Consider the following 24,239-nt stretch of genomic DNA (forward strand, 5'->3'; position numbering starts at 1 on the left):
CTGAAGCAATAAGGAAAACGTAACGAGCCACTCACATGCTTCCCAATTCAGTATACAGACATTAAATATTTATCACTATGGGGCTGGCTCCGCTGTCCCCAGGCTGGGAAGCGTTTATGTGACCAGGCATGAACAGAAGCCCATTGCTTATAACCTGCCACTGACTGATTATCCCTATCCCCAGTCTATACTTATCTGCATATTACGCACGATTGGGCACTTGGAGCTGCCCAGTTTAACATCAAGGGGACAGTTGGAGAGAGCAGTAACTGATGACAGCATAGTCTGGCAGGTAGTGGATAAGCTCTGCACACAACGCCTCATCCACAGGGTGGCAGTGAGAGGCTGTCACTGAGCTGCAGCAAGATACTGAGTAACACTGGGGAAGACCCAGGAATCCTAAATCTGTTCAGCACTTTCAGAAAAAGAGCAGCGCTGGTGAAGTGACTATCACTACACTACAGACAGCATGCTGTCCAGCTGAGCGCACTCCTGCGCAAGACCCTCAAGAGAGACCCCCTGGACTCCTCTGACATCACGTGCTCTGTTGCTAAATTGGGGAATGCAAATTTCAGACCGTATTTGCAAGATACAATCTGATTTGGAGGCAGCACCAAGGCAGCTCAAGCTCTGAGGCTCCCTAGAAAACAACCTTGTGTGATCTCAACTTCTCCAATGTACCATCAGGGAGGATTAGGAGATCGCCAGATATAGTCAGTATTCACATCCAATCTGTAGAGCTGACTCCCTGCAGATCAGAATGAGAGTCCAAGACTGTTACTTGTTAGTGGCGGCTCTCTGGTGTTCACTGGGGTGTTGCACATCTCTGGAGAAGAGGGCTGCTCCAGTGTCTCACAGCCGGGCATTTCAAGGGCCCAGGGAGCCCAGCTTCACCAGGCTGAAAAGGAAAAACCTGGCTGTTGACTTTGTTATCCCTGCAGCTTTTCGCAACTCCTTGAGGGATCTGCTGGGTCTGTTCCCTGCAGGGGCAGCGAACACCAACTTCCAGGCGACCTCCAGCTTGGTCATGGACTGCAGACCACTGGTGGAGTCCTTGCATGAGCGAGTTGGACCCGGTCAACATGGACATCTGAAGAAGGAGCAGCTATCCGCCCGGCCGCAGCCAGCGCTGCTCTCCAAGGTGCTGAAGGCTGGAACATTGAAAAGTCTACGAAGATCAAAGCAGCTCCTGCTGGAAGTGGGGGAAGACCTCGTCAGGGATGGATGTGGAGTAGGTTGGCCACCAAAGACCCTGGAGGATGGTAAGAACTTGAGCAATGAAGGACAACGGGAGGACCTTCCAAGTTCTGCTCTGAAGAGGAGGCTGGAATTTAACCTGACCGAGCTCTTCAGCTGGTGGTTGGAGTCTAAGGAGGGCCGGCTGAGGATTAGACTCATGCCCCAGAGGTCTGCAGCCATCCCTGGCAGCGAGGAGACCTTATCTACCGCCCTGGGCGCATCCCAACCCCGATTAATGTTCCAGATACTCCGTAAGGGTAAGTGATGCTCAGGTCACCTCCTTGATGTAGGCAATGTCCTACTTATTATGATTTTATCTTATCACCCATTATACTTGTATTCCTGGAACTACAACCGAAAACTGTGTATTTGTTTAGAATAGATCAAAAAGTAGATACTTTTCGATTTAAGTGATTATTGCACCCAGATAATCTGCAAACAAATGAAGACACTGCACAATATTAAATGTGCATAGTATAAAGCAGGTATCAGTAGATAAAGTGTCTACAAAGCAAACTTGGCTTATAATGGACTGCAAGAAGTTTGACATGTTAAAGAAATGTCTATCTTGTAAAGGGTTTGACAAGCTAGAATCTTGTAACTGCTACTTACTGTGCACCTGTTACTATGACCCCCGGTATCTGATAATATTGCAGATCTGTTTAATTGTTGGCAACCTGAAAGCTTTATAATTGGCTATCAAAAACCAATAAATATTAATAAGAATAATGGTGTTATTATTAATATTATTATTATCATTATTAATTTCATTGTTATTATTACACATGAGAGTTTATTCTCATGTCAATAATATGTGTATAAATAGTGATCTCTGATGTCATCACTTTCAATCTATGAATTCAGATGCCAATGCTTCAATATTGATTTACAAAATCTGCAGTGGACTTATAATATCTCTATAATTTACTGTGGTGGCACATTATACCATATATTATTTTTATTCCTGGTCCTAATTTGATCTATTGTTGCAGAGCACTACCAATATGCTGATCTGTATACATATATTGTCATAGGTTAATTCTTGTTGGGCTGAGCTTGTTGGGTTGCTAATACACTACGATGTGCTGTAGTACACTAGCATTTCCACAGATAGAAGATAGGGGGCTCCCAAGAGCAGCAGTGTTAATTAGGTGTTCAGTGTGCCAGGGTATTGAGTTGCTGATGTGATGCTTTTCTGTTAGTTAATGCGGTGTTTGCTGTACAGAAACACACATAAATATACATTAGATGCATCTAGCTCTTTATTATTAGAAACATGATTGAATGCAAATATGTGGTGAGGTTCTCCAAACTCTCACATTATGAAACATTTCATGTCCTGAAATATGGATATGGTCTGTTAATTAGCCACACATAGTTACATTGTGGCCTCAACATGTTTTATTTATTTTGATATTCAACATTTGCTGTCTTAATTCAGGCATTTAAATGCTTTTCAATGAACCCGAGTTTGTCCTAATCAGTTACACTGCTCTGTGTTGAGAGCCAGCGGTAATTAAGTCTGAACATTCATTTCTTTTTCATGCTATTAATATATTACTGTGATTTGTTGATTTGTTTTATTTGGTGAAAGGTGTAATTTGACTTGAAAGATTGTCTATGTTCTGCATGAGGTTGGTTGACATTAAATGATGGAAAAGTCATCTTTCTGCAAGTGTTGCTGGGGTTTTAATTTCAGTGGCAAAATCTGTGTGCAGTATAGTTCCGTGCCTCTAGGGGGCATCCTCAACAAGAGGATTTACATTCAGTCTGCAACTTATTGCATGGAACACCAGTCAACTTTAGTTGGTTCAGTTATTGAAAATCCTGTCTATGCCAAGAATCAATGTAAGAAACAAAGTGTAGAGCACATAGGAATGTAAACAAAAATATACTCCAAAAAAGTAACCTAAAAAAAAATCACATTATTATTATTATTATTATTATTATTGTAACAGTAGTAGCATAACAAAACAATTAACTTTTTTAATGTGCAATGTTGACAATATCTAATAGATTTTCTAAACAAAATAAAATAATGCATGCACTTTAGATCAGCTAATGACCATTAGTATGCACAAATTAAATTTGCTAAATGCAAATGTTTTTTTCTGTTATTGATGACGTTCCTGTGTATGGCTGATATTTGCTATTTTAATGCATCAGGTACAACAGTTTTCTATAGAAATACATATACGTTACTGGTTTATTTATGTTGGAAATAGTAAAGTTTATGTTTGAATGTTTTTTTTTCCATTTTTGCTATACACCAAGATTAGTATTCTATGCAATGCCTGAGGGTCTGATGGCTTGTAAGCGCAGGTACCCGGGGCAAGTTCCTTTGTTAGCTGCTGAGAAGAGTTCCACCCAGTCTGATCCAGGATGTACAGCTGCTTACAGGTGATGGGTAGATACATCTATTAAAGGCGTAGCCGACACTTAGCAGTCAGGAAGAACCACAGAATGGCCCATGAGTTTGATTATTACTGTTGAATTTGCCATTTCCTTCCTCCACAATCTGCTTGGGAGAGATGCAGTCATGCTGGGTGGGTACCCAATATTTATAAGTTGGCATTCGTCCGGCGCTGTAACACTGACCAATGATGCCCTGATTCACAGAAAATTACATTGACTCTCATGCTGTACTGCTGCATGAGTTGTTAACTTGTGACTTTAAACTAAAGTACTAATTTGGTTGACCTAAACGTTCACAGGATGACCCTCGAGTGCTCATGGACATATAATATTAGTAATTGTCTTGCTATTCCTTTAGGCAGTGTTGGGAAAGGACTCTATGACCAGTACACTTTGTGCATTAAATTTTCATTGCTAAATTAGCAATTGGTTTACAAAAGAGACCAAAGTGGATTTAAAATAATTTAGTTAATGAAGTGTGTGGGCCTCTCCAAAACAGATAAGAGAAGGTAACACCTGATCGGTTGCTCACGTGGTAAATGAAACATTATTGATCAGGATTAGGATGATATAAGGCTGTTTACATGTTACATGCTTTGCACAAGAGACTCAAATGATTGAGAAGTGATGTTTATACCGAGGGGGGGGGGGGGGGGAGGGTGATTTAACGACAAATGCTGGAAGAGATAGAAAGAGTCAATCACCACATCTGTTATAGTTTTAGTATTATTGCTGTAAATCAGTGATGACTGCAATGTGGGTGTACATGTTTAGCACTAGATCAGCATATTATGGATAGAATTATCCTGGGTCCCGGTTAATTGACTGATTGGCTGCTCTTCCCACTTCCTCTGTCAGGTTTACAGAATTATAGACAAGCTACTCTACTTAGGCTGGGATTCCATTACATATTTAAATTCGGTACCTTGGAATGTACATTACTTAACTTTAATACTAAACTTTATAATAAAGTTGCAATAAAAATGTTAAGTCGGCTTTCTAATAACTGTTATACACTCTTTCTACATTGCATATTGCGTTGCGTAGGATGTACACTATGTGGCTGGGTGGAGATGCTTTAACATACATCCTCGGAGGGTAAATGTTGATGAAACCTCTCCCCTCAGTGAGAAAATCAAACATCTCTTTCGAACAGTAGTGTTTAGAGACTATCTGACCGTTGAACGAGCATTCAATGACCTCCACACTTGCCAAACAGCAGGACAATTTCTCTGCACTGTTGGTTCTTAGCAATTCACCAACACTTGTGTCCCTTCCTCATTCAGTACTTTAATGATCTAAAGTCACAACAAGCTGCAAGAAGAATGATAGGCACACAAGTTGCCCCTTTTATCCCACGCCAACCTATATTATTATTATTATCTTTAATTTACAAGGCGCCACAAAGGGTCCGCAACGCCGTAAATGACATATACAGAAAACAGTGACCCATGACACAACATGAACAAAAAATGAAGAACAAAAAACATAAATACACAAACAAAACACATACACACAGGTAACATGGTAATGCAAATCAAATTACATCTGGGACAATGTGTGAAAGGGATGGTAGAAATCAGCAAAAAGTAGGCCGAAGCTTAAGAAAACAGGGCTAAGGAAGCAGGCCAAGAGGTACAGGGGGTGATGGAACAGTAGAAGGAGCACACAAGGAAAGAGGGCCCTGCTCCTGAGAGCTTACATCCTAAAGGAAAGGGGGAGACACAAATAGGGTGGTACTAACTGGGGGAGAGAGCCAGGACAAGGGAGTTAGGAGGAGGACTGATAGACTTGAATAAAGAAATGAGTGTTAAGGGCACGCTTGAAGTCTTTGAGAGTAGATGCTAACCTATAGAAGGTGTATCAGGGAAAACATACATACCAAAGTTAGGCTAAGGAACATTTTTTGTTGTTGAGTTTTGTGTGTGTGTGACTCTGCAAAATTTGTCATCCCAATAATTGCAGTGCCCGTACAATGCACCGCTATTTATTTTTATACCAAATCATCAGAAAAAAAATTGATCTAATTTGTAAGAGGAGACAGATTTTTGCCCCGAGTGGGCACATACTGATTTGTGTTTAAATAAGAGGGTGTCTGGGGAGAATTTAGACATCCAGTTTTCTTCCAATGGGAGTGTGTACCTTCTCTGGAAACCAACTAAGAAGACGTTTTGGTGAAAGTTAATTGACTAAAGTTTAACAAAAAAAAAAAAAAATCAAAAATGATTTAGGTATAATGTCAGCTTTTCAAATGCTTTTAGTTCCTCTTGCGTTTTGGAAGAAGCCAGAAGCAGACTTAATTTTGGGATTTGTTTCTTAAAAAACAGACTTACAGACTCAGCAGTTGTCTGTTTAGTTTAATACGAAGAGCTGTTTGTTTGGCTGTGTTCTACAAATGACACCCAAAGCAGCCATCAGAAGCAAGATACAGCACATATTTCATCTATATCACCACGGGTTTTGCTCATCAGATGGTACATTGATATTAAACGATAACGATTGCCAATGATTTCCGAAGAATGACTTCGGCAGATGACATATGGGAGAGATTTGCTACAACAGCATTCCTGGGAGGAATCAGCATAAATGTGGGATGAGAATGCAGAAGGGAATGTAACAGACCAGCTCGGCACATTGTTCACAACTTTGCTGGAGGTTAAACGTAGAGTGACAGAGGGCAGATCTTAGCTGCAGATTGGAGAGATTGTTCAGATTGCTCCATGGCTGAATGAGAACTACTGTGCTGGAATTGGAAATAATTGGATCTGTCTAATGTGCTGCTTAGTGGATTCAATCAAAATATTGAGTTTTGCATATGAGCGTTTAAAAGTGACTGGCCATAGACCATGAACTCAGCTGGGAAGAGATTATATGAATGCAGAAAATTAACTCACTGGTATTACTGAAGTGATTAAGTGGTGAAGTGGTGAAGTATAAAAAAATATATATATTTACAACTTTTTAAAAAATTGTTGTTTTAAACAATAAAGATATAGAGATGTCTTCATGTTACTCACCAGCTTAAAGTTGCTATTACTCTTTTTATTTGCTCAATGATTAATTTATTTAGAAACTAGCTGAAGTCCCCAGTGTTGCTCAGGTTAAAATCTTCAAGTTATTAAGTTATCAATGAGTTGGATGTAACTGTCAACCTTTTAGGAATAATTAGCAGCTTAGCAGCTTTTCCAACTCACCTATGAGGTGGCTGCACAGTGTCATTTTCATGTTTATGTTAAATGTCATCCAAATACATCCAGTGGAAGGCCCAGAACAGTCTCCCCAAATCAAAGTCTGCCCAGCGTATACAAAGCGGAGGTCCAACCAGGACCTAAACCCCCTAGTATGTCTTCTGGGATCCAATGTTACCAGTCTGTGAAGTTTTTGTCCCAATCCATTCAGTGGAAGGGTGAGAACAGGCACCCCTGGCCAAAGTTCTGTTCAGCGTACACCAACGGGAGGTCTGATTGGGTCCCTAACCCCCTTAAAACCTGGCCAGGATCCAACTGAACCACCTTGCGTCGGTTTTATCCCAATAAGTGCAGTTGTATCTGAATTCAGGCTCAGAACAGGCTCCTCAGGTCAAAGTTCTGCCCAGCGTACACCAATGGAAGGTCCAACCAGGACCCTAAACCCTTTAAAACCTGGCCAGGATCAAATTGGACCCCTCGTGTTGGTTTCATCCCAATCAAGGGTGTCCGAAAGCATAACTGGACAGACAAACAGACCAATGATTTTTATATATAAGATGTCACAAGACACTTTAGTTACTTGTTAACTTTCCAAATTTCTGTGTATGCAGTGTTGTTTTAATAATGCTACAGCCATGAAGTTATTTAGGAACTGGAAATATGTTGAGCCACACATGCCTATTGTTGCACAATTATCTCTGTTTTGAAGAACATGCACCTGGTATAGGAAACCAAAGTGATGATGGTCGTTAGAAGAGCAATTTTTTTCTTTCTAATGACTAAAGGAGCTACATGGAAATAAGTAGATTCCATGAAGAGGTCTATATACTGTATCACTCTATAGTAAGGGCCCTGATTCTGTGCACAGATGCATAAACAAGACTTTACTTTGCAGATTGCTATGTGCTAATGATACTACACATATATAGAAGACAGTGACATAGTTACAGGCTGTTGGGGCCCAGAGCAGAATCTAAGCTGGGGCCCCCAGACATGTGGAAGCACCTTTGGAATCTGGTTAGTAAATATTAGAGATATTCAAGTTCTCAATTATTGCAGGAGTGATGTGCAGTCACAAAGAGAATGAAAGAACCAAAGAGTCCATACCCTGCTTATGATATTGGGGTTCACAATAGGTTCCCCCTGGACATTAGTCCCTAATGCCATTGTTACACGTATTGCAACCTTTCTGTTATAAGTGTTCCCAATCAGTGACGGAAGTACCCTTGGTGCAGCAGGAACGGTGCATTGGGGCCATGGCTGCTAAGAGGAATTTGGGGTCCCGGTACAGCAATTTTCTGGGCCCCCCTCCACAAATAGTAGGAGAAAGGATGTTTTCCGCCAGGCAGCCGAAGTGGGTGTGGTCACATAGTGATGGGAGCGTGGTCACACAGTGATGGGATGTGGTCACATAGTGATGGGGGTGTGTCCAACATGGACTGTGGCTGCACCTCTTTACACATGACATCAAGGGGGGAATTCAATTAGCCACAAAGTGTCTCTGGATCCTCTGTGAGACACTTTGCATCTGAGATTTTGTCAGAAATGTCCGCGTGCCCCATCACTGGCAATTGAATTCCCCTCATTGTGTATTAAAATGGTGTTTCTCCTACCTACCTGTTACTGCAGCTTTCACAACCTGGGACTGGATTCTTGTCTGGATCCTGGAATGTTGGGACCTGTTTGGAAAATGTATAGGTACATGAAATATCGAAAATAATTAGTGAACACAATGCACAGCACAGATCACACAGTATATAATTATATAGCAAGCAAAATAGGTGTGATAAAAATAATCACAGATGTGTTTGGAAATGGTCAGATAATGAAACACAATTGTAACTGTACAAGAGAAATGGCTGCCTCTAGGGGCTCTGCAACCCCATATAAAGATAAACACACAGTAAAAATTAAGAGGCGCATATAAACCCTTAAATATAAATTCAATAATGAGAGAAAATGACATAACTCCAAACTAATTTATTCATAAAGTAACAATATGCGGGAAATTCAATGGCCGGCGATGTGGCATGCGGACATTGCGCTGCACACATCGTAACTCCCCATAGACACATCATAACCCGCCAGACACATCTTAAGCCACCCAGACACATCCTAACCCCCCAGACACATCCTAACACCCCCAGCAGAAACATCAGCTAGCGCCACCTGCCGGTAGAAATATGTTTTCATTTTCTTTTTGTAAATAAAAAAAACTATACTGACGTGCCCGGGCCCCCCAGGCAGCCCAGGCCCTGATAATTTGTACCCCCCCCCCCGTGGTGCCCCTGCACGGGGCCCATGGAGATAATGGGGCCCGCTTCACAGGGAACTAGCGAGCTGTGGGCCCCAGTTCCCTCCACCGCATCGGGGCCCTCATCTCGCTAGTTCAGCCTCTGTTTCCACTTTGGTGAGGACACATAGATCCTTATGTAACTAACTCTTTTATTGAGCAATCTTTTTTTATACCATCGAATGATAGTTCTCGTCAGACCTGGATATGCTTTGGTCGGAACAGATCACTTTCCAAATAAATATTTATTAAGACAAGTTTAATTGTTTAAGAACAAAAAAATATTTATTTTCTTTCGTCCAATCAGATCCACCCACCGCCTCTTATTGTATTCCTTGGAGCGTTTCAGGATATCATACAGCAGTGATTGAAGGATGAGCATATCCAAACATAGCTGAAGCTTGCGTAAAACTCAACATTAAAGTGACGGGAATATATTCCTGCTCTGTCACGCAAGGGGGCAGTGAACTAAATATATTAATATTCTGGGACATACAAAGAGTGCAGTGAACTTGTGATGTGTTCATACTCTCATAAGAGAAATATATGCAGTCATCATGTAAAATACTTATACTCTGCAAAGTCCTAAGCGAGCAGTGAACTAGTAAACTTCAGGTTAGCATCTACTCTCAAAGGCTTCAAGCGTGCCCTTAAGACTCATTTCTTTATTCAAGTCTATCAGTCCTCCTCACTCCCTTGTCCCGGCTCTCTCCCCCAGTTAGTACCACACTATTTGCTTTACCCTGACACATGTGTTTGTATACATTTGTGTATCATGTTGTGTCTTGGTTCTGTTTTCTGTATATGTAATGTACGGCGCTGCGGACCCTTTGTGGCGCCTTATAAGTCAAAGATAATAATAATAGGCTCCTAACAACCAGTGTTGCAGTGAACATATACACTATATACAGTAATATATATATATATATATATATATATATATATATATATATATATGTATATATATTCGAGAGAGATCAAAGGGTGCAGTACAGTTATTGCATATTCATAAAGCAAGAAGTTCAAGGTGTACAGTGAACCTATTTCGGTCCAGTAAGTGCATTGAGCTAATGGCGTATTTATACTCTGGGAATTACACGGAGTGCAGTGAACTAACATATTTGTAATCCGGGAAGAACTAAGAGTGCAGTGAACCTGTAACCAAAGTCCAAGGAGTACAGTGAACCTGTGACCAAAGTCCAAGGAGTACAGTGAACCTGTAACCAAAGTCCAAGGAGTACAGTGAACCTGTAAATTATTTTAAATTACTTATACTGATGAGAATCCATGGAGCTCAATGATTTATACCCTGGGGAGCCCTAAATGTGCTGTGAAATTGTAACTTGTTTCCAAAAGCTGCATTTTAATTAATTTTAAAGTGCATATTCTGTTGGGTATAGTCCACGGAGTCCAGGAAACTTGTATAATGTTTTGTGATATTTTGGGGAAAACTTTCACTGATTCCTATGTTGGCTCATTGAGTCCAATGACTTCATCCCTTCACATTGCAGATGCACCGTTCAGTTCCTTCCCCGTCACAATAATTGCAGCAAATGGATGTACTTCATAAAGTTCTTCTAATTAAAAAGCAATGTAACATCTACTAGATAAACAGCCTATATTTATCAACATAATATTAAGATATAATATGCAACTGCAAACGAGTAAATAAATTCCAACTCTGCCTCGTCCAGAGCTAAATTTCAAGAGACTATTAATTTAATTAAAATTGGGTAATAAATGCAGAACTGGAATAGATATTTATAAGTATTTTCACATCAGCGTGAATCTTTCAAAGCATTGATTAAAGTCAAATAAATGTCACATCTTCCTGGAGGAAGAGAGACTTGATTATAGTCTTAGAATGTTCTCTACAATCTCTTTAGTTTCGAGAGCTTTGGTGACATTTCCTGCGTGTTTAATACCTACATGTAGAGATCAGATTACTACAATTTAAATCCATTTTTACTGGTACATGTATACAAAGTGAAAGCATTGGAAGTTTTCAATTATTGTCCATATTTCATTAAAGAGCTAATAAATACAAAATAGTGTTATTGTGAATAAACAGACACATTGGGGTAGATTTATCAATCCTAAAACCTAAAAGTGGAGTTGTTCCCCATAGCAACCAATCAGAATCTAGCTATAGTTTCTTTAGTACAGACCAGAAAATGATAGCAAGAATCTGATTGGTTGTTGTGGGCAACACCTCCACTTTTTCTTTTTAGAAGGTTTGTTCTTTCTACCCCATTGTCTATTAACCACCCACCTGCTAACGGCTTATGCCGGAGGTCGAGCATAAACCACAGTGAACAATATTATCTCTATGTCTCCACTGGGATCCATCATCAACTCTCTGTGGCTGAAATTAGTTATGATTCATCACTCACCGGATCCTGCATGACGTGTGTGTGTGACAAAGGGTTAATCAAAAACAACCACCTGGTCTGTTTAAAAATGATTACAACTTTCCCCGTCTATTTCATGCACTAACTGTGCCTTACCAATTATGCCACCACCAAGGTTTTTTGTGAAGAGCTGACACTCTTACTCAGGAAACCTTTGACTCCCCCTTTAGACTAATCTATCAAAATTTACTTTTATCAGTGTTATCATAAACCAAATGATCTCTACTGATCAAGAGTTATTATAAACCAAATGATCGCCTCTGTTTCAACTATGTAGCATTCTAAAAACCAAGCTAAGTCTGATGTGAGAATTTGTAAGAACACAAAGGCATGAATTGATTAAGTAAAATTTAATATGGAAAATAAAACCACAATGTTTAAGATTGAAAACAATTAGCAAAACAACATGCAAAGATATAGTACAATAGTTTTTTGTAAAATAGAATGGTATAAACAACAGAAATGGTAAACTTATGAATGATAATTTTTCTGTCTGTTGAATAATGGCACACTTGTCAATATGAAAATGACCCCCAAAAATGAACAAATCTGTTAGATTTACGGGACATTTTTAACATGCTGCAGGTGCCCACAGCCCTCTTTGTACTGTGATGTCAGACTTAGAAAGTCTTTGTAAAGGCAAACTAGTTTTTTTATTACCTTTTTCCAACACCTTTCAAGTCAGGGTTTATTTACACTGGCCTAACTTCATAGTGGAATGTCCTTTAAAGATGATATTACATCCACGGAGCAGGTCATAAGTTTCCCTTCATTTTCATACCAGATGTGACTCCTGTAGGCATGATATTTGAGAAAATATTACATTTTCCTGTGTCCTTATTTCCTTTCATTCAAACATATCCGAGCTGCTCTGTCACTGAGTAGAGTTTTCCTGAAATATCACAAATTCACCAAGAACGTGAGGGGTCTGTTTGTTGGATATTACTGATGATAGTGATATAACCTTAAAGAGAGACTTCAAGGTGCTTTAGCTTTATGACTTGTGCCATCAATTGGTACTGGGCACTTATCTGTAACTATGTGTCTGAAACTCTCTATCCAAAAATACCTCATGGGTAGAACAGAAGAGTTTAGAAACAATCAAAGGGATAAAGTAATTTAGTTTCCCCCTTTCAGGCTTTAATTCTTGTCTGGACCCAAAGTTCCTCTGAGCCACACCATGCCAATACTATGAATTAAATTGCAAACACATAGTGTCAGTTTTTTTGACTAGTAATTAACTTGCTTATGGCAGTTAGGTAAATAAATAATTGCATTATCGCATATATATAATGCGATCATTGTCCAACTACATTTTCCAGCCAGTCTGATCAAAATCCAATGGACTGGAATTTGATCAGGCAGAGTAATCATTGCAAGACCACTGTGGAAGAAAAGTGAGCACCGATATATTGTAACAAAATAACACTCACCAAACCAAATGCAATGCAAAATACTCACAATAATAGTTGTAGGGCCGAATTGTATCCTGCACGCTTAAGATTGCAAAAGTCCAAATTTATTAATCTCTAGGAAACATTAGCCATCCTTTAATAACCACAACTCATACAGTACAGATAGCATTTAAGTACATGTGCTGCAGAGAGAGTCAATAGTCATTCTGCAACTTGTAGGTACTTTATCAAGACTATATATAATAACAACATGTAAGAGGGCTGTTTATAGCTCAAACATTGACACTGCCGGTTATGGAATAAACCTATCACTCTTTAAGAAATCCTAGGAGCCCCCCGCACATCTTATATTAAGGTCCCCGGTTCACAGATATGTATCACAGCAGGCTCCAAAACATATGAAGAAAGAGATAGGATACCAGAGATAGTGTCTTATCTTTTATAACTATATAACACCACTTCCACCAATCGCGTATATGCGTACCAAAACACACAGAAAACAGGCTTATCTGTAATGATCTCTAGCAGTGTAATTCATCCGAATCCTAGATGTAAATGCAATCAGTTCTCTCCGTTGTTAACCAGGGAACAGAAAAAAATGGGGATACCATATAGTGTAGTATATTCACATGAATATTTTATTCCAATAAAAATGTAGATTTTGCAAAGAAATATAAAATATATCGCTTATTGAACTCGCAGTCTGGTCAGATGGTATCTGGAAAGTCCCTCTTGGTGAGTAGATGTTCTTACTCTACAGTCTCCATACAAACAGTTGAAGAAAATCTCTCCAGAGTGTTACTAATTGAATTCTTTTTTCCAGTGTGTTCTTTTGGGACTTTATATTCCACATATGCATTGGACGTATCTGCAGTGTATTGTCTGTTAGAGCAGAGCGGACCTGCTTGGTACTTCTGCTGCTTTGCTGCTATATTTAACTAATGACCTCTCAGAAGATATAAAAACCTATGTACGGTGTGTACAGCGTCTTCCTGTTTTGTCCATGGGTGGGATGTCTGATAGAAGTTAAATAAAGTAAATTAAAGGGTGACCGAAAAAAATCTAGGGTCGAGTTTAGAGTTGATGCCTCATTTGGGTATGAACGAAGATGTGTCTGCCCATCTCCATGCCGGTATTTTGGATGGCACGCTTCTGAAATCTATCGTCTTGATGCATCCACAGTAAAGATGTGATAATATTCATCATGAATTGCAAAGCTTGCACCCAGTTCATATAGGTGAAAAGTATACATCTCTAGCTAACGTAAGATCTGTGTACTAATATAACACATCTAATAGAGGGAATCCTAATGTCCACTTACTGTCATAATTTATATCATCATCATCATTTATTTATATAGCGCCACTAATTCCGCAGCGCTGTACAGAGAACTCGCTCACATCAGTCCCTGCCCCATTGGGGCTTACAGTCTAAATTCCTTAACACACATAAACAAACAGAACAGAAACTCAGACTAGGATCAATTTGGTAGCCTCCAATTAACCTACCAGTATGTTTTTGAAGTGTCGAAGGAAAGCACCTGGAGGAAACCAACGCAAACACGGGGAGAACATACAAACTCCACACAGATAAGGCCATGGTCGGGAATTGAACTCATGATCCCAGTGCTGTGAGGCAGAAGTGCTAACCACTGAGTCACCGTGCTGCCCCAATTTTAAGACATTATCGAGTCTCAGATAAGCAGTGTTTTAAAAGACAAATAAATATGTTTTAATTAATGAATGAACTAATTAGTTAATTAATTAATTTAATTAAAGGGCTGGTCTAAAATGATACTAGACAGGACTGAAGTGATCTTTGTACTTGTTTGACGATGCAGATTTCTATCAGGATCCGAAATCTCTCAACTGTCACCCAAACCCATTGGGCACGATGGGCAGGTGCCCGGGGGCCCCACAGGCAAGGGGGCCCCACAGACAGGGCTCTTAAGTAAAATAAAAATCCTGCAAATATATCTATATCTATCTATCTATCTATCTATCCATATATATATATATCTATATATGATACACATATATAGGGGTAGGGGCCCCGCTGCACTGTTTTGCCCGGGGGCCCATAATGTTGTTAAGGTGGCCCTGGCTAGGAGGTGAATTAGATGCTCTTGTGAAGTATGTAATTAAGCCCTTATGCCTTCCAAACTGTCTGTAAAATTAGATATGTAGTGCAAAAATAAATAGGGATGTAACAAAGTAGTCTAGCATTTCATTTAGCAAAAACAAATTGTAAAATGTTATTCTAGGTGAAATAATACATTTTGCATTACGAGAAAGATTACTACTTTGGCTGATGTGCGCCCACTCCTATGGCACGAGGTTTGTACGCAGCACTAAAGTGTCCTCCGTCTCTGCATTCGCTTCCTTCCAATTTATGTTAATGGAAATGAAATGTAAAGTTATTCTGCAGGGCCGGCTATATATACGTTTTTGAGTGATGGCTCAATAGGTAATTTCATACACCAGTCATTTCAATCTGCATTATCACAGGGCCATTAACAAATTACTTGAAAGTGTTGGAAGATTTTTCTTTCAAACAAGTGCGTGTTGTCTATAAAACACAAGTCCAATCAGTCTCTTCCTGTAAAGAGATTATCCATTAGCGCTTGATGAATGTCAAACGCTGACACGTGAAGCTCAGACATCTTCCCATTTTGTGTTGGAGTTAGGAGTGGATGTGCAATTATTAATAATTGAAAAAATACAAAGCAGAGTGAGGAATACGCATAAAATGATTAAAGGATAACTCCAACTTGTAGGGTCAATTAGACAGCTGCAGAACTGCCGTCCCACAGGGACTACATGGGCTCGATTTATCAAGGCAGGCGTTCTGAAAGCATTGCGTGTTTGTTTAAAAGTGCACGTAAATCGTACTCCCAAATTCAACAAGGAACAAATCTGAAGATAGGAGCGCTGATGAATTCGGGTGTAGGTCTGCTCAGCTGTACTACACAAGGCACTGCAGGATATGTCCACTGACTACGTGGATTATACATTTGCAAACGAACGCACAGGAAAAAAACCACGATTGAATTATTAAAACTGTTAATAATAAAGGTATTAATGTCAAAACAGTTAAAAACAAAAAAATATCATTTATTTTCCATAAAATTCATTTATTAGGATGTTATTAATGTCTACGGAACATAAAATACATTTTTACAGTTGCTCCTCATTGCAAACACATGTTATAGCATGCATACACAGCCGTCATCACTAGTAATCAGGAGTTAGACTAACCTTAAAAATTTGTAACTTTCCAAAGCTTGATTTGAGATGCCCAGACCTCGATTGGGACGTGGCTTCGTGCGCTGGAGTTTGGTGCGCCCTTACTGTACATTAACTATAGGCAAACGCTTCTTTTCCGCCACATTCACTACCAGAAATTGTAGGCTTCAGTATGTGTCCTTTGCATTCGATGACGCAGCAGTCAGGGCTGCGTTTAGGGACGTATATCCCAGTTCTGAGCGTGCGCAGAGTGATTTTACGTACAATACGCACAAAATCGCCAGATACGTGCCTTGATGAATCAGCCCCCTTATGTGCACCTGCCCCTGTTTATACTGGGAAGAACATGACTCAACACAGCAAGATGCTGATGACTACAAGGGTTCAAATTATGCCTCTTCTGATGGGAGGAGCTGGTCAGGGAGAAGCGTTTTTTGCTGAATGTGAGCTACACACAGAAGAGCTCCGTAACAGAAAAACAGAGATGCTCCTTTGGACTAGAAAATCAAATGGAACTAATATAAATTAATCAACATACAACTACGGAGTGCATTTGGTTATTAATTGCAAAAAAAAAAAACGCTAGTTTGCTAGTTCCCCGTGTCGCGGGCCTCATTATCTCCATGGGCCCCGGGGCACAACACCCGATGCACCTATGGTAGTTCCGCCACTGTGTCCAAGGCGAAATCTCATATAGCACGTTAGCAACAGTCATTAGCGTATGAATCAGAGCGAGTGGCCGGTTCCCTTCATAGGTGGTGATGTGGATAAGTATTTTGTATAGATTTCTTATTTCAATTCCAATGATGGTAAGCGCAGTTCATACGGTCTCTGTAAATTAAGTGACCCCTATATCAGGGAATAAACTAGGAGCAATCTCACCCGATCAGGAGTGGTGACTGTCAGGGAAAGGTCTCCGCTTCTTATAATCCACAAAGCTTGAATGCAGCTCCCGATCAGGGACTCTCCACAATAGTCCGCACGCTAATCAGTGCGACTCCAGATGATATAATACAGTCCCTCCTTGTAGCAATGGATATGAAAACAACAGTAAGAGATTGCAAGTTTCTGCTTAGTTGGACCCAGTTCAAAAGGTGATATCTAGTATTATGTAATGCGTTTCGTCATTTGGAACGTGACTATGTTAGAGACAGAAGAGCTCCTGTCTCTTAGCTCACTTGCAAAAATCTGAAATGTATCAGACCTTTTAAAAAGGAGAAGTGGAGGTGTTGCCCATAGCAACTAGTCACATTCTAGCTGTTATTTATTTCACACATTCTAGGGAATAATAGATAGAATCTGATTGGTTGCTATGGGCAACACCTCCACTTTTCTTCTTTAGAAAGTTTGATACATTTGCACCTTTGTGTTGTGGAACATATTTTAATATATTTAAATATAGAAATGCACTTCAAGGTTTGTAGATTGAACATTTAGGTGAGCATTCTCAGGTAGTGAGAGCCACGGAGCCTTTCTCCTATGTAAGATGACCTTAAAATTAGGTATCGGTTCTAGCGAACCGGTGCGAAACGGCCGATTCCCACCACTGGTTAACACCAGGCTGTGGTATGGCGGAGTTCACCCTCTTCGCTGGTGGGGGAGCGGGTCCTTTAAAAAAAAAAATACTCAACTGTTCGCAATGTCGGCACTTCTCCTCCCTGCTCTGTCCGCACTGAATGTCATTCAGTGAGGAGCGGTGCAGAGAGGAGTCTGCAAGAAGGAAGCAAGAAGGCAAGAAGAGAAGAATAGAGAAGAAAAAAGCAGATAGGTAAGTGTGAGGAATGGAAGCAAGGGGGAGCAAAAACAGCGTGGCAGTGTGTGAAGAGGGTTAGAAGCAGCGTGGCAGTGTGTGAAGAGGGGTAGAAGCAGCGTGGCAGTGTGTGAAGAGGGGCAAAAACAGCATGGCAGTGTGTGAAAATGGGTAGAAGCAGCGTGGCAGTGTGTGAAGAGGGGTAGAAGCAGCGTGGTAGAGTGTGAAGAGGGGTAGAAGCAGCGTGGCAGTGTGTGAAGAGGGGTAGAAGCAGCGTGGCAGTGTGTGAAGAGGGGCAAAAACAGCATGGCAGTGTGTGAAAATGGGTAGAAGCAGCGTGGCAGTGTGTGAAGAGGGGTAGAAGCAGCGTGGTAGAGTGCGAAGAGGGGTAGAAGCAGCGTGGCAGTGTGTGAAGAGGGGTAGAAGCAGCGTGGCAGACTGTGAAGAGGGGCAAAATCAGCGTGGCAGAGTGTGAAGAGGGGTAGAAGCAGTGTGGCAGAGTGTAAAGAGGGGCAAAAGCAGCATGGCAGAGTGTGAAGAGGGGTAGAAGCAGCATGGCAGAGTGTGAAGTGGGAAAAATCAGCATGGCAGTGTGTGAAGATGGGCAAAATCAGGATGGCAGTGTGTGAAGGAGGCAAAAACAGCATTGGTACAGTGTAATGAAGAGGGGCATAACTGTGGCATAATATGAACTGGGAGCATTACTGTAGCATTATTTGAAATGGGGGGCACTACTGTGAGGTATAACATGACTCATTACTATTATTATCTTGATATTAGCAGCATAGAATAAGACTAGATAACTGCCTCTTGATATTGATATAAATAATTTATCATTATGCAGCTTTTATAAAATTTGCTGTTTATTACTCTGCTACTGTCTGTGTAATGTCTTAATAAATTTGTACTCTTTTATTGCCTTGTCTTTAAATTTAATTCCTATTGAGATTCAATGTATGTGTTGCCTAGTAACATCCATTGTTGGTGCTTTATATTTTTTTTAGTCTTTTGTCAGATATTATTTAATATTTTTTCATTAATATTTTAAAACTCTTTCTTATAACATAATCTAGCTTTGTGTACCTCTTTTATTGTTCTTATTTGAGTATTAAATGCATGAAATATTAAACTACCTTTCGGTATATGTTTTTGTATACTTAAAACTGTCATTAGGGCAGAGAACCGGTTGTTAATTTATTTGAAGCCCACCACTGGTGTCAACCAGGGTAAAGTGCTCTTTGACACAGTCATCTGTAGTCAATGAGTTGTTGTTGACAATTTGTAGGTATAAGAATGTTTTATTGATTCCAAGATAAAAGTTATCAACATAAAGTAGAACAAAATACTTATTAAGCAGCAACAAATTGGAATATAGCTAACTGCAGCCCATGTAATACTATTGCCCTATGCATTAATTCAGGCTCATTAGCCATTTACATCGTTTTCATAATAATAGCTATGTATAGTTACATGTTTAGTGTTGGTTGAAGAAAGACACAAGTTCATGAAGTTCAACCTTTCACAAGTTCTAATTATGGTGTCCAGAGGAGTCAGGAGAAAAACCCCAATTATCAATTAAGCCTGACAGGGGAAAAAACATCAAATTCCTACCTGACTTCAAAACTGTCAATCAGAAAAATTCCCCAGACTGATCACACCAATAATGTTTTCTACTATTTATAGCTACAGATACAATTTCTTGTAAAAATATAAAGGTACCCAGTTCATGCATACATTCTGGCAGTGAATTTACCACCACTACTTCATGTGGTAGGGAATGCTACAACTTAACCCAGGGGTAGACAACCTGCAGCTCTCCAGGTGTTGTGAAAGTCCCAGCATGCTTTGCCAGTAGATAGCCTGCAGATAGGTGGCAAGGCATGCTGGGATTTGTAGTTTCACAACACCTGGAGAGCCGCAGGTTGTCTACCCCTGACTTAACCTAATACAAAATTTCTCCTGATGTGATATCCTTAACAATTTTACCAACGATTAATAAAAAGAACCCGATCAACATGTCGATTCCTATGTACACATTATATTTTTATTATTATTATTATTATTATTATTGTAGCACAGTAGGAAAAACAGGACATACATAAAACAGGGACATACAGGGCAGACAAAATAAATGCAGACATGAAAACAAAGGGTATGGAGGACCCTGCTCATTAGAGAGTTTATATTCTAGGTGGAAGCGGGCACAGCTGAAACAAGAGGAGCAAATGTGGAACTATACATCATCATCATGACCATTTATTTATATAGCGCCACTGATTCTGCAGCGCTGTACAGAGAACTCACTCACATCAGTCCCTGCCCCATTGGGACTTACAGTCTAAATTCCCTAACATAGAGAGAGAGAGAGCGAGACTAGGGTCAATTTTATTGATAGCACCAATTAACCTACCAGTATGTTTTTGGAGTGTGGGAGGAAACCGGAGCACCCGGAGGAAACCCACGCAAACACAGGGAGAACATACAAACTCCACACAGATAAGGCCATGGTCGGGAATTGAACTCATGACCCCAGCGCCGGTCCTGAGTGCATACACACTGCAGAATTGGAACAACATCGTTCCATTGTTGAACAACATTTTTAGTCTGGTTTAAAAGTCAAATGAAATGATACAATGTGATTTGGAACGATAATCGTTCATCTTTGGAGCGTAGACACTAATTTGATATTGGTTCAAACAGTCGATTATAGTGTGACTGGCTCGATAATCTGCTGGAAACCCTGCAGTGTGTACCCAGCCTTACAGTCAGGGCCGGATTAAGGGAATGGAGGCCCCTGGGCTAAGGGGTCCTCCATTCCGCCGTGAGGGCCCCCCACCCCCGTGATCCGAGCTGCCCACGCCCCCCCCCCCGTCAATTACCTCCTTCTCCGGCGTGCTGTATGCTCTTTACTGAGGAGATCTCGTAAGAGTGAGACTCACGAGATCTCAGTAAGGAGACTACAGCGCGCCGGGGAAGGACCGCAGTGAAAGTGCTCAGCAGCACTGATCGCGCTGGGGGCGCCCCCGACCGATCAATACTGCTGCTGAGCACTTTCAAGGGCCCCCTGGATGTCATAGGCCCCTGGGCTGTAGCCTAGTTAGCCATATGGTTAATCCGGCTCTGCTTACAGTTAAAAACCTTTACTATGATGATGCGATTTTTTTTTTTTATTAACTTTTGACCCCCTTGTCCTCTTTATGGCCCTTGCTATGAAAATTTCATTAGGCAAATGAAACTGTATTCACCTATAATAATGGTATACATATTAATTCGATCACCTCTGGAGTGGCTTTATTACAAAGTAAACACTCCTTCTATCTAACCTCTCACTATAATGAATATGTTCCTTTTGTTAATGAGGTTTCCGACCTCTAAACCTTTCAGCTTTTCCTTTGTCCTTCTTACAATGATTTGCCCAAAACATTTTTTTTTTTTTAAGAATGCAAAGAAGTATTGTACATGTAGCATCTTACATGAAGGTGATAAGGGCCACGTACGCTAGCAATGCTGGAGAGCACATCTATCACTTTATCTCAGTGTGTCTGTACAAAGACTTTTCTTTCTGTCTAATAGAAATTAGCGCATTGTAATTAATATGATTGTCCCAGTATAATTATACCAACAGAGCAAACAAATAAACACATACACAATTTTCAAATGCATTTTAATTGAATAAATGATTAACCAAAACATCATTCACCACTTTTTTTTAAAAAAAATATAAAGTAAAATATTATTTTATTACTTCTTTATCTGTCATAGTTTAAACAGGAAATAAAATATTATTTACTCCTGTCTTCTGTCATAGTCAAAATGGGAAGAACCCCCCCCCAATAATATGTATACCTTGTAAGGAATGACCCATCTGCACGCTATGTAAAGCTGAATTAAACTGAAGTCAGGACTCCCCTTCAATGCCAGCCAATAACAAGTGACTAGCGTGGGAAATTGCTTCTTATTGGCTGGTGGTGAAAGGGAAGTCTGTGGACAGATCGTAATCTTTGATCACCGGATTGCTATTTGTGAATTCTGAAAGGAGCAAAAATCATTAGGGGGATTCTGTGCAGAACAATTAAGATCAGATTCTTCTGAGGAAAGCTGGAAAATGTTGTGGCCAAGTCTAATTGTTACATACAGTTATCTGAGTTTGTATGATGCTAATATCTGTGTTTTACATTTGAAGCTATGTTGCATTTGAGCAGTCATATATTAAAGCTACTTTACCAACGTCCCATTTTCCAAACCCTCTCATTAAATGACTTACACAAGAAAGAAATAAGGGACATTGTCTTTTATCCAAAGTTTACATCCATGTGTATCTTTTACTTAATTGGTTACTTGTTATGCATATCTGCTCTCAACAAACACCTTAACCGGACCGGTCAATAAAAATGTTCTGTGACCATGCATGCAGCAAGTGACCGCCTACAGTTTTGATTTGTCTGTTTCTTCAAATGAGAACTCCGGTGAGGATTGAACATTTTAATTGTTAAGTGTACTTGTGATGTCTTTTTATCCTTACTGCTGCTGTTCTCCTGAAACGCGTTGGGTCCCAGCCTGTAAGTATCTGATGTGTAAGCAACCACTCACTTGATCCTCAAGCACTAAGCTTCTGATCCGACCCATGAGTCTTCCCCTCGTTTACAATGTTATAAAGAAAAGCATCAGCAACTCTTCCTGATTGATTGAATCAAACTGACCTCTCTGATATAAGGTGACTAGTTGCAGCAAAGCAAAATAGACATTTCAGGTGTATTAATCACACTGAACGACATTAAACATTACATTTTCCATTTTGACTTAAGTTCATTTAATAAATGTCCAGTAATCTGGGAGCTCCAAGTAACCAATCCAGAATCTTACAATGTATTTTTTGCGTGTCTACAGCTATGGGCATATTGACCCCTACGCAGCAAATCATGTTGGTTGTTACGTCACAGCAAGTCATTCTTGTCTTTTATCCTGAGGAAGCCCCCGCTTAGAGGGGTGAAACGCGTTGATTGGAGGCATTATACATCTACACATTATTGTTTTACATTGAGAGAGACCACTCTATATTCGCAAAACTTTGTATGAACTCCCAACGAACGGACCAGAAGTTTGGCATTTGGAACGCAGGCTTGAGTTCCAAACTACAGGAAACTACAGGGGAACCACTGAATGAGCCGGAGTCGGCGGTGCACCGTGTCTGCAGAAGGAGAAGTTCATCTTATGAAGCTCCTACATGTCTGTTAAGATCTTGGACTATCGATATCCTTATGAGATACTACTTGAACTTTCATTTGTAAGGACCTTCCATTCATCTTTATCTTTTACGGAATTTTTGATTTACTTTTTTATTTTTTGTGTATACACATTCTGGGTCTTTTTTCGATATTTCTATATAGGAGTCTATTGAGTGTCTGTTTTTGGACACCTTTTTGGACATTTATCTTGTGATCACATATTGCAATATCATCACTTGGATTTTGAACTTTCATATTTATTTTATGTAAATCCATGTCAAAATTATATATAGAAGATTTTCTTCTTTTTTTTATCTTGCTATATCATTTCTTCTATACCATTTCTTATATACCATTCTTTGCCAGTTAGGCATATCTAAATAAATTATCTGTTTGATATATTTGGTTTTTTGGGGATTTTATTAGGGTTTTCCCCTTTTTTTATTATATATATATATATATATATATATATATATATATAATTTTTTTTTTTTTCCTTCATGTTATCACTTTGCGCCGTGGGTCCTCTTTAATTCGTTTGTTTGACTGCACCTATTGGAGAAATTTGTGGAATTCGTCCCCTACAGACCCACATTGGCAGCTATACTTACCATACTGCATAGTGCACAGCCGTTCTGTTGTCCCTATTTTTTCGTTACTACATTATTGTAACTGCACAGTTATAATTTCAGCATTTGCTGAAAGAAATATTTGTCCTCCCTTTATAGTCTTAACAATCCTGGAGGAAAGTTTTATAGAAGCGTCTATACACCGGACTGAATTCATGTCACTCTCTGTTAGATTGAGGTCACGGAGAGCTCCAACATCCTATTAACCTTCTGTTAGGGTTCTTCAAAAATATGAGCATACAGAAGGAATTTCAGATGATTTTTCTTATAACTGTTCATCTTAACCGGATTCATTGAGTGACCGGTACAGGTCTGAAAGGACACAGACCGCAGGTGAACTGTACGCAGGGAAATAGATGTCTTTAGCAGAATGAAAATTATAATCATCATAAGATTTCTGTTCTCGAGCTTCTGCCAATGTTTCTCTTA

General features: G+C 39.8%; 1 protein-coding gene across 1 annotated transcript in view; it reads left to right on the forward strand.

Annotated features, from left to right (window-relative positions):
• The first annotated feature begins 427 nt into the window (after positions 1-427).
• Positions 428-24,239, forward strand: part of ALK (ALK receptor tyrosine kinase) — a 588,292-nt gene continuing 564,480 nt past the window's right edge. The window contains exon 1 of the mRNA XM_075204381.1: positions 428-1,496. Coding sequence (XP_075060482.1) covers positions 761-1,496 — 736 coding nt within the window. The 5' untranslated portion in view covers positions 428-760. The remainder of the gene's footprint in view (positions 1,497-24,239) is intronic.

This window comes from Mixophyes fleayi, chromosome 3 (assembly GCF_038048845.1).
Source record: "Mixophyes fleayi isolate aMixFle1 chromosome 3, aMixFle1.hap1, whole genome shotgun sequence".
In the NCBI taxonomy this organism is placed as follows: domain Eukaryota; kingdom Metazoa; phylum Chordata; class Amphibia; order Anura; family Limnodynastidae; genus Mixophyes; species Mixophyes fleayi.